The 17,174-nt window shown below is 37.2% G+C and overlaps 3 protein-coding genes across 3 annotated transcripts in view; all 3 read left to right on the top strand.

Annotated features, from left to right (window-relative positions):
* The first annotated feature begins 1,619 nt into the window (after positions 1–1,619).
* LOC119487629 (nuclear factor 7, brain-like) lies at positions 1,620–3,135 on the top strand. Its single transcript, XM_037768670.1, has one exon. The coding sequence runs from the start codon at positions 1,653–1,655 to the stop codon at positions 3,099–3,101; it is 1,449 nt and encodes a 482-aa protein (XP_037624598.1). The 5' UTR covers positions 1,620–1,652; the 3' UTR covers positions 3,102–3,135.
* Positions 3,136–8,505: 5,370 nt separating this feature from the next.
* On the top strand, positions 8,506–16,259 carry LOC119487630 (zinc-binding protein A33-like). Its single transcript, XM_037768671.1, is given in 3 exon segments — positions 8,506–8,925; positions 8,927–10,154; positions 15,882–16,259. Coding segments are annotated over 2 exon segments (1,446 nt in total). The 5' UTR covers positions 8,506–8,670; the 3' UTR covers positions 10,118–10,154; positions 15,882–16,259.
* The window catches only part of LOC119487631 (zinc-binding protein A33-like), a 7,571-nt gene continuing 4,640 nt past the window's right edge, over positions 14,244–17,174 (top strand). The window contains exon 1 of the mRNA XM_037768672.1: positions 14,244–15,896. Within this exon, the coding sequence (XP_037624600.1) occupies positions 14,401–15,846 (1,446 nt within the window). The 5' untranslated portion in view covers positions 14,244–14,400 and the 3' untranslated portion in view covers positions 15,847–15,896. The remainder of the gene's footprint in view (positions 15,897–17,174) is intronic.

Raw genomic sequence — 17,174 nt, 5'->3', positions numbered from 1 at the left:
CGTTGTGACGATGCATTTTCCAGCTGATCCAAGAGGCTTTTTAAATAGTCTATTTAGCTTAAGAAGAACTGTAGGAGAAATGTCTCAACCCATAAAGGAACACTTCATCCTTCAGTTCATCACAAACATTAAAAACCAACACATCTGGAGAAACAGTACATGGTTTTCAGGAAGAAAAATTGTAATCTGAAAAGTAACTAAAGCTGTCAGACAAATGTAGTGGAGGAAATAGTGCAATATTTCTCTCTGAGATGTAGTGGACTAGAAGTATAAAGTTGCATGAAATGGAAGTACTCAAGTAAAGAACAAGTACAACAAGAACAAGTTTGTACTTAAGTACAGTTATTGAGTAAATGCACCACTGGAGTGATGAATAAATATACATGGTGCAGGATACATATGTGGAAATGGTAAAACACTGATGCAACAATCACAATCTGGTGCAAAAGTGCTGAATATTTATAACACAAATTGATCCAGTATGTAAGAGTATAGTAGCAAAGTAACACGACCACACAGACTGAGGAATGTACCATGCCTTGTGCTGCCTTGAGGTCTCCAGTGCTAGCTTTAAATAGTGCTAACTGTGAGCTGGATTCACTTTATGTTTAGCAATAACTGCAATGTTTGGGACATAACCATACAACCATTTAACCAGCCAACTTACAGTTTCATGCACGCATACATACACATGTCCACAAAGAAAAGACCCTCCTCCGCGACAAGCTAGTATGAAATGGTTGATACCAATGGATTCCTTGTGTTTTTATAGTTTCATATGATAACAGTATCTTCACTCCAGCTTTAAAACTGAGACAGTTTTGTCCAAAGCGGTTGGACGTGCCACTACTCCATCCTGTTCCGGATGCTGATGCAGGTGATCATGTGGATGTTTTTTGTGCCGTGTGAGATTGGAGCTCAGACTGTCGTCTACTGTGCTGTGTCAGATGAAGCTGCCAAACACAGCGGAGGTTACTTCGTCGACTGCCGACCAGCTACTCTGCGTCCTTTCGCAAGAGACGCTGGTGTGGCAAAGAAACTGTGGGAGGCCAGTGAGAGACTGGTGAAACTGGCCTGATGGTGGAGCTGATTCTTAGAGAGTTATTTATGGTTATGTACGTTTTTTTATTGTTTATGTTTTTCATTCATATTTTTGCTACGTACCATGCATGAGTACATTTTTATTTAATAAAAATATGATTTCATGATTTAACACTTTGGTTGAATAACACATGATTTGACATGGTGGTTATCTCTTAAAACATGTTAAACATAAAATATTAAATTTGTGTTTTAACTAGGTGTTTCTGGAGTCAAACATTTCTTTACAATGTCAACGCATTTTATTATGTATGTTTTGTTTTTCACTTAAAAATAAATATTTTTTTAAACAGGTAACAATGCTAAGGCACATTATGTGGAAAGTTTCTTTAAAATATGTTAATTAATCAAATAGCACCATCTGCTGGTTAAAAAATTAAATGTCAGTTATTTACTTAAAAGAATGGAAACTGAAACTTAAAGCTGATTTCAACATTGCTGAGACGCCATTACAGGGTGAAGGATCTCCACTGTAAACACAGATCAGAAGGATTGTAACCTGTAATTCAAAGGGACACAGATTTGGTGAGTCTTGCTGTGTAATCGAGGAAATGGCTGAGAAAGTTGTTCTTCTTGAAAGTTTCCTGAACTGCCATGTGTGTTCAGAGACTTTCAGAGATCCTGTGTCTCTGAGCTGCAGCCACAGCTTCTGTTCAAGCTGCCTGAAGAAATTCTGGGAACAAGCTGAAAACAAAAACTGTCCCATTTGTAAAAGAAAATCCTCTAAAGATAATGCCCAGGTGAACTTTGCACTGAAGGAACTGTCTGACTCGTTTGCTGGGAGACAGAAAGCTGGATCACCTGAGACAGAAAAAGAAGAGAAGAAGGTGGAGGTGGTGTGTAGTAAACATCCAGAAGAAACTAAACTGTTCTGTAAGGATGAAGAGAGAGCTGTGTGTCCTGTCTGTGAGTTTTCTCTCCACCAGAGTCACAAGGTGGTTCCTGTAGAACAAGCAGTCAGTGACCTGAAGGACCAGCTGAAATCTGACTTAGAGTCTCTACAGGACAAGAGGGACAAATATGAAGAAGTGGAGGAAAAATACAAAGAAGTGATTCTACACTCAACGAAGCAGCTGTTGTCCACAGAGAGGCAGATCAGAGCAGAGTTCAACAAGCTCCACCAGTTCCTGAAAGAGGAAGAGGAGTCCAGACTGGCAGCTCTGAGGGAGGAAGAGGAGCAGAAGGGGAAGACTATCAGCAGAGAGATGAAGATGATTCAGGAGCACATCTCCTCTCTGTCAGACAGTATCTCTGCTGTTGAAGAAGACCTGCAGAAACACAACGTGCTCTTCCTCAGCAGTTATAAAGCCACTCAGACCAGAGCCAGAGTCCAGTGCTCACTGTCAGATCCACAGCTGGTCTCAGGAGCGCTGATAGATGTGGCCAAACACCTGGGCAACCTGTCCTTCAGAGTCTGGGAGAAGATGAAGGACACGGTCCACTTCAGTCCTGTCATTCCGGACCCAAACACTGCAAACCCCTGGCTCTATCTGTCTGATGATCTGACCAGTGTGAGATGTGGAGACACAAGGCAGCAGCTTCCTGACAATCCAGAGAGAAACACTGAGTATCCCACTGTTCTGGGCTCTGAGGGCTTCAGCTCAGGGAAACACAGCTGGGAGGTGGAGGTGGGAGACCATCCGGACTGGAATGTAGGTTTGGCTAAAGAGTCAGTTGACAGGAAGGGAGTGAGATCTGCCTTACCAAAATATGGAATCTGGTGTTTAACTCATCACAGTGGAAAATACACTGATGTTGTTGGTGAGACAGTCAGAGTGAAGAAGAGTCTCCAGAGGATCAGAGTCCAGCTGGACTATGACAGGGGGGAGGTGTCCTTCTACGACCCTGAAGACATGACTCGTATCTGCACTTACAGAGACACTTTCACTGAGAAACTTTTCCCATGTTTCAGTATTGGAGAGGCTGGTGATGTTAAAACTGCTGATATCAAAATCTGTCAAACTGAGATTCTCTGTGATGTTCAGACACGTTGGTGTTAGTTCAGACTTTAATCTGAATTCACTGTCTGGCTAGATCTCATTGAAACAGTTATAACAGAAATAATATTTACTCAATACTTAAACTGCATTACATCATCAGATCTTAAACTTTCATACAGCTCCAAATCAGTTTACTTATTAACCTGGTTATCATCATCTTGTGTTGAATCAGACCACAATATAACATCTACTGTATCCACTATACCAAACACTTTGTTTCAGCTGTGTGATTCTTTAAGGGGAGACTCTACAGGTGAATAGGGTCAAATATTTAACTAATAGATATCACCATGAAACTTCCCCAGTTGATTACTGACATTAAGACAATTAGTGTTTGTATTATAAGTTTTCTTAAATGAAATCTACAGACACAAATAGACAAAGTAGTTAAATTAATTTCAATCCCAAATTAATTAATATTATTTTATTGTTTTAATGCAACTCACTGTAAAAACATGGACACATAAATAATTTCTTATATCTGAAATTAATTTTTGAAAATACCTTGAGAAATTAAGGATTTGTTGTTTAGAAAAAATGTGTTAAAGACGGTAACTAAGATTAATCCACAAGAAAATGTGGCTGCAAAATCTGTATCACATCATCTGTGGACAAACTCTAAAGATACAAGCTGTTAATTATTCTGGTTATCAGCATCTTGTTTTGAGTCAAACAACATTATATCGTAGTTTCAATCAGTAGTTTAAGTTTTTGATATTTTCTAGGATCTTCTGATGAGTTATTTTAGTTTTGGATCTCTTGTTTTAATGGTGTTTTATTTTAAGATAACATAAAAACTTTATTCATCCTAAGGGAAATTGCTGTGCAGCAGTTGCAACAAAAAGTGAGAAAAGTGTAAATATAAAAAGTGTAAATATAAAGTCTATGACAATATATTATAAATATATACAAAAAAATATACAATGCCAAAATCAAGTCAACAGTGTGGGTCATAAAAATATAAACATGCTTTGATTCAGTCTTTAATTCTTACAGCGCTTCTTCAAACTGTATATGATATTTTTTGTAGTGTATACATGATCAATAATATGAATGATAAATGACAATGTCCAGTTTGTGATCAAAATAAAGGAAATATCAGCACTACAATTTAGTTTCATGTTTTTTTATATAAAATTTAAATCCAATATATCTTTATAAAATGTACATCTTGTAACTTTCCTAGTACTCTAGGAACTACACTGTGCCAGACCCCCCCAGCCTGTTCGATGGCCACGTCTGGCCCATGTGTTTGAAACACAACAACATCTTGTGTCGAGCTTTTATCTTGTAAAGATAAAAGCTGTTAATTATTCTGGTTATCAGCATCTTGTTTTGAGTCAAACAACATTATATAGTAGTTTCAATCATTAGTTTAAGTTTTTGATATTTTTGGGATCTTCTGATGAGTTGTTTTAGTTTTCAATCTCAACATATATATATATATATATATATATATACACAGTATATATCATAAATTAAAACAAACAGTGCTCATCTCAAATTAATTTGTACATATCAAATAAAGAGAATAGTTTAACAGATTTACTGAGCAGCTTTAACTCATTCTTCATACTGGTCAGACAGGGTTTAGTGTTGAGTTATCTGCATTAATGTATAAAAATGTACTTAACCCTCCTGTTTCTTCCCGTCCGTCGACCATGCAACTTTTGTCTTCCCGGGTCAAAATGAACCCGGTCTGGTTTGACTTTTTATAAAGCATACAGTATAAACTATCACCCAATTCTGTGTTACACCTTTTTGGCCAACTTCATTCCTAATTATTAAGTTTTACACTTTTTGGGGGGAAATTAAGGTTAATAAACCTAATTTCTGTGAAATTATACCAAATTTTTTAGTATAAAAAAACAACTAGATATTGTGAATTATTTTGACTAAAGTTATTATCAGAGGAACATAATGTTGATGTATTATCACATACTGGTATATGTAAACTTTTAGTCAGAATATTGTTTTGAGTAGGCAACCATCCATGTTATTTTTGGGTAATTAGATTAAAGAAATCCATATTTATGATATGATGAAGTTTGAAAACGGGTCTAATTTGACCCGAGAACAACGGGAGGGTTAATAATAGTTAAATATTGATAACAAAATCCAAATTCAGATTCGCAGCAAAGATACCAAATTTTACCGTTCTCTCTCTGAATGGTGACAGCTCAGTCCTCTTGGATTGTAGCCAGCTCTGCATGTCATTCCAGAAAAACTTCACTGATTCACATTAAAAAAAAATCCACATGTTTCAAACTTTCAATTTCACTTTCATAAAATACACAGTTATTCACATCAAAGTTAAACCTCAGTCTGAAGAATTCGTTCGTTGGGTAAATCTCATCCAGGATTTTGAAGTTCACCTCTTTCACCTTAGGAGGGAGAGGGAATGAAATATATCTTCTCCGTATTATCTTAAACTCTTCAGCTTCAAATTCCTTAAAAACATAATTTCTCCTGACTGGGTTAGTGAAGTATTCTCTGAACAGAATATTACTAATAACTTTGTTGGTAATCTTGCTGTCACACAAATCAATTCCTTCTACACAGAGCTGTCTTAGACTAGGGGAGATATCTGAATACAAGATGTCTTCTATCACCATTGATCTAAGGCAGGGGTCAGCAACCTGCGGCTCCGGAGTCTCTTGAGGCTCTTTAGCTCCTCTCCAGTGGCTCCCTGTGGATTTTTAAAAATGGAAATGAATAACTGTTTTGTTTACATTTTCATTTTTATGTATCATTGTTGTAGGTCTAATGTACGACGGTACGACAGAGTATTAGGGCCACATTGAGGAAAAAAAATAAATCTGAGATTTTGAGAATAAAGTCATAATATTACGAGAATAAAGTTGTAATATTATGAAAATAAAGTCAGAAGTTTACGAGAAAAAAAAGTCGTAATATTATGAGAATAAAATCATAATATTATAAAGTAGTAATTTTACGTGTTATTTTATTTTTTTCTCATAAAGTTCTAACTTTTTTCTCGTAATATTAAGATTTTTTTTCTCGTAATATTATGACTTTATTCTGGAAATCTCTTGATTTTTTTCCCTGAATGTGGCCCTCATACTCCGTAGTACATTTGCACTTTGGCCCTCACTGCATTAGACTTATATACTATATACTTAGACTATAAACTGTGTTACCTTCATCACAATGCTCAAATGTTTTGCGGCTCCAGACAGATTTTTTTTTTTTTCTTTGCCTAAAATGGCTCTTTTGATAGTAAAGGTTGCTGACCCCTGATCTAAGGGAAGCTGGTACGGCTTTTATCTTTCTATTATAGTTCTTAACGGTACATTGGATTGAGAACTTCTCACAAAACTCTTCATGCTGTCACAAGTTTCCACTGTCATCCATGAAATGGGCTACAGCCCAAATCCCTTTGGATTTCCAAACCTCTATATACACTGATTTTTTACTCCACAAAATGTGTCTATTGTTCCACACAGGTGTGTTATGTGGTGTGAAGTTATGTTTGTAAATTAACTTCCAGTAGAGGAGCACTTGCTGATGGAAAGCAGAAAGTTTGACAATGTAAAAATCCCATCGGCTTTGTGATTCTGACTTCCAGGTTGGCCTACATTAATTCATCATCCCTGCACCGCTCTATTTGCTTCTGTAAAGTCACATGACTAATTAACTGATTGTAGAAACAACCTCATAGCAGCCTGATGACGGCTAAATAGCTGAAAACATGTGAGGAATAAATGAAATGTGCAACTTGTTTAATTTAGATGGAGTTGTTTTGATTCTCACACTGGTCTGTACCTCACTGTGTGTGTTGTCAACATTAGAAACAGTCAGAAATCACATTTAAAAGATGGTTCAACTTTACCCTCCTACAACTTCACTGCATCATTATAATCTCTTATAAAAAACAAACAAACAAGCAGAATCATGTCAGTTGTTGATCAGCTTTGTTAGTTGAAGTCGTAACAGTGTGTTGATACTCCAGTCTGTTCTAGACAGCCTCACTGAAGAGAGGGAGCACTGAGGGTTGTATACACAGAGATGTAGTGATGGCTGTCTAAACTGACCTTAAGGAGCATTAAGATGTTCACTATAAAGATGTGTTTCTTTAAACCAGTTGAGTCAGTCAGCAGGACTGTATAATGCTAACACAGTGTATGAAGGCTGTAGAGATGGATAAGCATTTCCAAGAAGACAACATTGTTTAAGAAATGATTTCACTTTTACATTTGATTAATTCTGTAACCTACTGAATGCAGTTTTCAGGGACAACATGCTCACATGTGCATAATGTCATCAACATTACTGAATGTACAGTATGTATACAACATGTGATTGCATGGACACATTTTACTTCCTGCTAACGCCACAAGATAGAGACAAAGTCCACGTTTTGTTGCTCATTTTGAACACTGAACATTTTATTTCTGTTACTGATTTACATGCATATTGTTGTTTGCTGCACAGGTTGATCAATAGTAGCTCCTCTTAGTAGTTTCTGATAGATTTTTCTTTTAATGCGTATTCGTCAACATACTTTATGTCCAGAATATCTAAAAGAAATGCATCACTGCTGTGACTCTTGATGTTGTTGTTGCTTCATCAGGCACCAAATGAGTCAAATCATCTCAAACACATGAATCAGATTGAATTATATCTCAGACATGAGTCTTTTCAGCTCTTAAGAGGCCAGCATTTATTTTGTGCTGCTGTACCATCATCATCAAAACTCATGAATGAATGAATGAATGAATGAATGAATGAATGAATGAATGAGAGAGAAAATGTGCCAGAAAGTAAAACAAATACAGTCAGGTTGAGAGACTTTATGTAGATTCTATATCATGATTATTATTTGTACATTTACTGTGGCACAATGTGAAAAACAACAGTCATTTTAGTGAGTTTTCTCTTTTTGGAAAATACTCTCAAAATAAATTGCACAGACATTTGACCACTTTGACTTGTGATGAATAGGAGAATAAGCAAATTAAATGAAAAATAAATAACAAGTTTAATTTGTATAAGTGATGGTTTAGAGAGTGCTATATATTTAGTCCAACTGGATGAAACTAACAAAGTCATGCAACTGGTTTAGTGTCAGTCAGCCTGTTAAAATGTTCAGTCCTCGTTAGACTAAAACATTACAATCATCTCCTTGTTTTTGTGCATTTTATGAACATTTCTATTATTTATTTAGTGAAACAAAACAGGAGAAGTCACAATTATTTATACATATTTTGCATTTTATTGTTTTTTGTCTATGAAAATTGATTATAGATTTAAAAAGAAATTGGATTGTTCTTAATCAAGAGGAAAGTGTTGAACTCTGAATGACATCCTGACACCATCTGCTGGTGACATAATGACATGGCAGCATTTCCTGATAATAATTCACCTTGTGACAGAGGGAAGTGAAACTGAAAGTAGATTTTGACATTGTTGATCAGAGCTGAGACGCCATCACAGGGTGTGAGATCTCTGCTGGAAAACACACGTTTGGATTATTTGAAGCAATCAAGAGACGGGACAGTAACTCGGTGAGTCTTGCTTTTGAAAGACAATTTAGATACCAAGACAAATGGCTGAGAAAACTGCTCTTTTTGAAAGTTACCTGAACTGCCATGTGTGTTCAGAGACTTTCAGAGATCCTGTGTCTCTGAGCTGCAACCACAGCTTCTGTTCAAGCTGCCTGAAGAAATTCTGGGAACAAGCTGAAAACAAAAACTGTCCCATTTGTAAAAGAAAATCATCTAAAGATATTCCCATTGTGAACTTTGCACTGAAGGAACTGTCTGACTCGTTTGCTGAGAGACAGAAAGCTGGATCATCTGAGCCAAAAAAAAAAGAAGAAGAAGTTGGAGGTGGTGTGTAGTAAACATCAAGAAGAGCCTAAACTGTTCTGTAAGGATGAAGAGAGAGCTGTGTGTCCTGTCTGTGACTTTTCTCTCCACCAGAGTCACAAGGTGGTTCCTGTAGAACAAGCAGTCAGTGACCTGAAGGACCAGCTGAAATCTGACTTAGAGTCTCTACAGGACAAGAGGGACACACACAAACAAGTAGAGAAAACATACCATGAAGTGATTAAACACTCCAAGAAGCAGCTGTTGTCCACAGAGAGGCAGATCAGAGCAGAGTTCAACAAGCTCCACCAGTTCCTGAAAGAGGAAGAGGAGTCCAGACTGGCAGCTCTGAGGGAGGAAGAGGAGCAGAAGGGGAAGACTATCAGCAGAGAGATGAAGATGATTCAGGAGCACATCTCCTCTCTGTCAGACAGTATCTCTGCTGTTGAAGAAGACCTGCAGAAACACAACGTGCCCTTCCTCAGCAGTTATAAAGCCACTCAGACCAGAGCCAGAGTCCAGTGCTCACTGTCAGATCCACAGCTGGTCTCAGGAGCGCTGATAGATGTGGCCAAACACCTGGGCAACCTGTCCTTCAGAGTCTGGGAGAAGATGAAGGACAAGGTCCACTTCAGTCCTGTCATTCTGGACCCAAACACTGCAGAAGTCAGTCTCTATCTGTCTGATGATCTGACCAGTGTGAGACGTGGAGACACAAACCAGCAGCTTCCTGACAATCCAGAGAGAAACACTAAGTATGCCAATGTTCTGGGCTCTGAGGGCTTCAGCTCAGGGAAACACAGCTGGGTGGTGGAAGTGGGAGACCATCCTGTCTGGTATGTAGGTTTGGCTAAAGAGTCAGTTGACAGGAAGGGAGAGCGAATTCATTCACCAGAATATGGAATCTGGTATTTAACTCATCGCAGTGGAAAATACATGAATGGTCTTGGTGAGACAGTCAGAGTGAAGAAGAGTCTCCAGAGAATCCGAGTCCAGCTGGACTATGACAGGGGGGAGGTGTCCTTCTACGACCCTGAAGACATGACTCACATCTACACTCACAGAGACACTTTCACTGAGAAACTCTTCCCATGGTTCAGTATTGGAAAGGCTGGTGATGCTAAAACTGCTGATATCCAAATCTGTCAAACTGAGATTCTCTGTGATGTTCAGGGAGGGTGGTGAGGTCGAAGTGATTTATTAGGATTTTTATAACGGAGGTGTTTTCTTGTCAGTTACAGATAATTCCAGTTAGTTCTTTATAGGAGAGAATCTGTCATTTTAAGGTACATGAAGAAGATGTAGAGATCCAGATGAGAGAAAAAATAAGATTTGATCTCTTTCAGCAAATAACATGATGTGTTTGTGTCGTAGAACTGGGACGAGTAGATTTCATGTGATCATTTTATTTTGACTTTTATCTACAGATTTATTTTTATTTTCAAGTATTAACAAACTTCAGTTTGCATATTTTTTTTAAAATAGTCTTTAATTTTAAATCATATCACCACAGAAAGCCTCACCTTACCTTGTTTATTTTTGACATTTCAGAATTACTTTTCATCTTTTAATTATCCAGGTTGTGAAAGTAATTCAGTAAATAACTTTCTGAAAATGCATTTATATGATTACATTCAGATTTCTAAATGCTTTATAAAAATCAACATCATGTTTTACTTTGCAGAATGGACCAATGTTGATAATAATAATTCATCTGTTATTTGTTTACCATGTGTGACTGCTGACTGTCAGACATATTTTATATATTATCTCTATTTTATCCAAAGAAACTCAATTTACTTCCTTATTTGTGTTTCTTTGACTGTAGAAAATTCTGCAGAAATTGCTTGATAATATTTATATTACTCTTCAATGTTAAATCCAATTTAGAGAAGCCCAAAATTGCAATAAAATTGAAAATATTGACTTTAAGATTGTGTGGATTAAGGCTGCAACTAAAGACTGTTTCTATTATCAATGAATCTGTTGATTGAAATATCAGAAAACTGAAAAATGCCAAATAAAAACAACAAATTCTCAAATTGGAGCAAATGTTTGGAATTGTTTCTTGATAAATAATTTTCTCATTTCCAATAATACATATTAAATGTTGACTGCAAAGCCCTGACCTTGAATTTAATTGTGGATGTTGAATTTTGAGGATTTTTGACCAAGTTATTGTATGATTTATTATTTAATAAAAAACAACAATTAAATAAATTTATATCTATGTATTTATTGGTCACATTTTGTTTTACAAAGTTAGGAAAGCAAAGTTTAAGTCAAGTCTGAAGTTGCCTTTCACATAAAAGAATGATCCCAGTCACTTCCACACAGTGAGGCGTCCAGCTTATTGATTACTCACTGGTATCAGATCGGTACTCGGTATCGGCTGATACCCAAAGCCCAGGTATCGCTATTGGTATCGGGACTGAAAAAGTCGGATCGGTGCATCCCTAAAAACCATTACCGAGTTAATTTCTGTCCCGAGTTTCTTCTATCAATATAAAATCAAAGTTGTGCTGCAACACAGAAACTGATTCACTTTTCTATTTAAATGATCATTTTATTGATAACACCTTAACACATTTTCTTGAAGTTATAGAAACACGTGTAGCATGTAAGAGAACAGAGCAATAATCCGAAGAATCAGAGAACTAGAGGATTAATATCATTATAGAGAAGAAACCCAAAGTGACAGAAAGAGACAAAGGGAAACTAGAAAGAGCCGACTGCAGAGAAATGATTGAATAAGGTTGGAAACAGAGGGAATGGGAGAAAGAGTGAAAGACGAAGAGAAGCCAACTCAGTGTTGTCAGTGCAACTTAGTCACTGGCTGGAGAAAGAAGATGGCAGAGGTTCAGAGTGAACACAGTGGCTCCAGTTTATCTCAGCGATGCTTCATCTGACTAAACAGCTGACAGGAAGGCAGCAGAGCTCGCACTGACCTCAAGAGACCAGAGAAGGACCGGTAATGTAGTTTATATGTAGAGCTGCACAATGAATCATTTTCTGTCATGATGTCAGCTTTGATCTTTCATACAGAATCAGGGTTTATTAGCGCTATCGGTGCATTTCATTTAGTTAAGAAAGTAAAAAGCATCTGGAAACAGTTGCTGATATAAGATGAATAAAGGAGAATGATTTTGTTCCTCAAAATCTCTGAGGAAAACAATCATGTATCAACATCATGATGTCGAACTGTAATCATTTTGGTCATAACTGTGATCAATAATTATAATGGGAGTTTTTCTTATTCTACAGTGATAAACTGCTGTTGTCTCTGACTGCATTGTCTGATAGATTTAGAGACACTAAAGTCAACTTATTGTGCAGCTACATTAGAAGCATCAATGTGGCCTCCATCTGAGTGTTGTTGCTTTACTTTGTGTGACTGCGCCCCCTGCTGGAGCTCATTCGCTCTCTGAACTGCCTCTCATCTGTCAGTTGGACTCAAAGTGCTGTGCTATGGAGGTACGAACCTGCCAAGATAAAAAAACGAATACATAAATGACTCGATAAATACATAAGTATGCCATTAAATGTACCACAAATATTAAAAATAGATGTAGGCATTGATTAATTGATAAAATGTGAACTAAAATGATATTTGCTTCTATATTTATTTATCATTGTATTAATTCCCCTATATACTCTTTAATTTAATTTTTATCAACTTTTCCATTTCTTTATTTATTTTAAATTAATTTGTATTATTATTTTAAATTTATTTTTTAATTAATTAATTAATTATTAAATGTTATGTATTTAAGACATCAATATTTCTTCATTTATCAAGTAATTTATTTATTCATTTTTTATTTTGTCCTGTTTCGTCCTCCATACTGTTCCTCACAGTGACATGCAGGCGAAGTGAAGCAACAGTCACTCTTGGTGCTGATGGTCAACAAGCGCTCCTCGTGTTCTCTGAGCTACGTACAAAAGGCAGCCATTCTGCACCGACAACACAGAGCCCCATAGAAAAGCATGCAAGATCATCTTCATCACATGTGAGGATTTAATGCTTTTCTCTGTTTTATATCAACTAGTGCAGTGCCCGTTGAAAACATGTCTGTACAGAACGGGCTGAATGCTCGGCCTGTGGCGTTGCTGCTTGCAGCTTTCTCGAGAACAGCTCATACAAACAACTTCACACTCGACAATGCGCTTCCTTGGGTCCTGAGCAGTACACCTGCCATGACATAGTTGCATCACACACCCAAGTTTCCCAACTACTAACAGTCAGAAACACCAGTGATAAACACTCTGGTTCACGAAGAAAAAAACAGCCAGGAGCAGACTTTACTTTTAGACAACTGCCTGGGGCCTCCAATTTCCAAGGAAATTCATTTAGTTACATTCCACCACTGGAGAAGTGAATAAATGAACATGGTGCAGGATAAATATGTGAACATGGTAAAACACTGATGCAACAACCACAATCTGGTGCAAAAGGCAACCTTGGACATGGTATGACCAACAAATGCTGAATATTTATAACACAAATTGATCCAGTATTTAAGAGTATAGTAGCAAAGTAACACGACCACACAGACTGAGGAATGTACCATGCCTTGTGCTGCCTTGAGGTCTCCAGTGCTAGCTTTAAATAGTACTAACTGTGAGCTGGATTCACTTTATGTTTAGCAATAACTGCAATGTTTGGGACATAACCATACAACCATTTAACCAGCCAACTTACAGTTTCATGCACGCATACATACACATGTCCACAAAGAAAAGACCCTCCTCCACGACAAGCTAGTATGAAATGGTTGTTACCAATGGATTCCTTGTGTTTTTAAAGTTTCATATGATACCAGTATCTTCACTCTAGATGCTGGTGTGGCAAAGAAACTGTGGGAGGCCAGTGAGAGACTGGTGAAACTGGCCTGATGGTGGAGCTGATTCTTAGAGAGTTATTTATGGTTATGTACGTTTCTTTTATGTTTATGTTTTTCATTCACATTTTTGCTGCGTACCATGCATGAGTACATTTTTATTTAATAAAAATATGATTTCATGATTTAACACTTTGGTTTTATAACACATGATTTGACATGGTGGTTATTTCTTAAAACATGTGAAACATAAAATATTAAATTTGTGTTTTAACTAGGTGTTTCTGGAGTCAAACATTTGTTTACAATGTCAACGCATTTTATTATGTATGTTTTGTTTTTCACTTAAAAATAAATATTTTTTAAACCAGTAACAATGCTAAGGCACATTATGTGGAAAGCTTCTGTAAAATATGTTAATTAATCAAATAGCACCATCTGCTGGTTAAAAAATTAAATGTCAGTTATTTACTTAAAAGAATGGAAACTGAAACTTAAAGCTGATTTCAACATTGCTGAGACGCCATTACAGGGTGAAGGATCTCCACTATAAACACAGATCTGAAGGATTGTAACCTGTAATTCAAAGGGAAACAGATGTGGTGAGTCTTGCTGTTAATCGAGGAAATGGCTGAGAAAGTTGTTCTTCTTGAAAGTTTCCTGAACTGCCACGTGTGTTCAGAGACTTTCAGAGATCCTGTGTCTCTGAGCTGCAACCACAGCTTCTGTTCAAGCTGCCTGAAGAAATTCTGGGAACAAGCTGAAAACAAAAACTGTCCCATTTGTAAAAGAAAATCATCTAAAGATGAACCAGCAGTGAACTTTGCACTGAAGGAACTGTCTGACTCGTTTGCTGAGAGACACAAAGCTGGATCATCTGAGACAGAAAAAGAAGAGAAGAAAGAGGAGGTAGTGTGTGATAAACATCCGGAGGTCCCATATTGGTTCTGTGAGGATGAAGATAAAGCTGTGTGTCCTGTCTGTGAGTTTTCTCTCCACCAGAGTCACAAGGTGGTTCCTGTAGAACAAGCAGTCAGTGACCTGAAGGACCAGCTGAAATCTGACTTAGAATCTCTACAGGACAAGAGGGACACACACAAACAAGTAGAGAAAACATATGATGAAGTGATTAAACACTCCAAGAAGCAGCTGTTGTCCACAGAGAAGCAGATCAGAGAGGAGTTCAACAAGCTCCACCAGTTCCTGAAAGAGGAAGAGGAGTCCAGACTGGCAGCTCTGAGGGAGGAAGATGAGCAGAATTGGAAGACTATCAGCAGAGAGATGAAGATGATTCAGGAGCACATCTCCTCTCTGTCAGACAGTATCTCTGCTGTTGAAGAAGACCTGCAGAAACACAACGTGCCCTTCCTCAGCAGTTATAAAGCCACTCAGACCAGAGCCAGAGTCCAGTGCTCACTGTCAGATCCACAGCTGGTCTCAGGAGCGCTGATAGATGTGGCCAAACACCTGGGCAACCTGTCCTTCAGAGTCTGGGAGAAGATGAAGGACAAGGTCCACTTCAGTCCTGTCATTCTGGACCCAAACACTGCAAGCCCCGGTCTCTATCTGTCCGATGATCTGACCAGTGTGAGATATGGAGACACAAACCAGCAGCTTCCTGACAATCCAGAGAGACACACTAAGTATCACACTGTTCTGGGCTCTGAGGGCTTCAGCTCAGGGAAACACAGCTGGGAGGTCGAGGTGGGAGACCATCCTGACTGGCTTGTAGGTTTGGCTAAAGAGTCAGCTGACCGGAAGGAAGAGGCAGGAGCTTCACCAGAAGATGGAATCTGGTGTTTAGTTCATTGCAGTGGAAAATACATTAATGGTCTTGATGAGACAGTCAGAGTGAAGAAGAGTCTCCAGAGGATCAGAGTCCAGCTGGACTATGACATCGGGGAGGTGTCCTTCTACGACCCTGAAGACATGACTCACATCTACACTCACAGAGACACTTTCACTGAGAAACTCTTCCCATGGTTCAATATTGGATCAGCTGGTGATGCTAAAACTGCTGATATCAAAATCTGTCAAACTGAGATTCTCTGTGATGTTCAGGGAGGGTGGTGAGGTCGAAATGATTTATTAGGATTTTTATAACGGAGGTGTTTTCTTGTCAGTTAGTTCTTTATGGGAGAGAATCGTGTAATTTCAAAGTACATGAAGAAAATATAGAGATTAAGGTTTAAGAAAAAATCAGATTGATCTCTTTAAGCAAATTACATGATGGAACACATTCCTTGGTTGTTGTAAAATATATTTCCAAAGCACAGAATGAGAAACTAAAGCATAAATGGAGGCAGAATAAGTTGTGTGAAGCATTCTCGCCAAAATGGTGTTTGTGATGTAAATATGCTGCAAGAACTGGGACGAGTAGATTTACTGTAATAATTATATTTTTACGTTTATCTACAGATTTTTTTATTTTATTTTCCAAGGACATACAACCTTAAGTTTACACTAAAAAAAGCAATAATTTTAAATGACATAATCACAAAAAGATTCATTTTACCTTGTTTGTTTTTTACATTTCACAATTGTTTCATTGTGTTTCATAGTAACTGGTTACTTTCATAAATAAAAGCTTCAGTTCCTTCACTTGTTTTATGTGCAAACAAATCAGTTTAGCAGTAATGATGCAGAATTACATTCTATTCATTTTATATCATTTTGAACAAATATTTTCAGAGTCAACATACCAAATAATACAGTTAATAGTGTTGATTTATGGGTATAATTTTCATTCTGTTTAGTTCCACAAGGTGGAGACAAAGTACGCTTTTCTTTTTACAGGCTGGCGAGGATTTTGATAATTTTATTTCCACTTTGTCACATTTTGTACATGGATATTATTGTTTCCTAAACAGTTTTGTAATTGTTCATGTAATTATCTCAGAAATCAGATACACAAATAGAATTATTCAGCACTAAAGAGGCTGCCTGTTATTTTGTGTTACTGTAGCATCTTCATTTAAATTCAGATGTTGTGGATACAGATTGACAATAAATAAAATACTTTATCGTTATTTCCATGTTTCTTTTACATTCTTCCTTCTGTGCTTTTCTAATTTTTTTATTTTCTGTTGGTGTTAACCAAAAGAAAAACTCCACTCAGCTGTTTAGTGACATGTAGAAGTACATACAGGTGGTGAGGGACACTGTGTGCACCAACACTGGTGTGCTGCAGTTAGATATTCCTGTCCTCTGTTAGAAGGTGCAGGTGACTGACTATGATGAAGAAACAAATGACTATCCACAGTCTTTTCCAACAAAACTCTCCAGGACTTAGATCCACTTTCAGCAGAACATGTGTAATGTTATCTGTAAATATACACTAAAAATAATAATCAATATATGTAATGAGGAATATTAAAGCTGTAAGGTTTTCTCTCCACATC

This window comes from Sebastes umbrosus, chromosome 4 (genome assembly GCF_015220745.1).
Source record: "Sebastes umbrosus isolate fSebUmb1 chromosome 4, fSebUmb1.pri, whole genome shotgun sequence".
NCBI classification, from domain to species: Eukaryota; Metazoa; Chordata; class Actinopteri; order Perciformes; family Sebastidae; genus Sebastes; species Sebastes umbrosus.
This window is presented reverse-complemented; position numbering and strand designations above follow the sequence as displayed.

Coding starts and splice junctions, on each gene's coding strand:
- LOC119487629 (XM_037768670.1), top strand. CDS start 1,653: ATGGCTGAGAAAGTTGTTCTTCTTGAAAGTTTCCTGAACTGCCATGTG.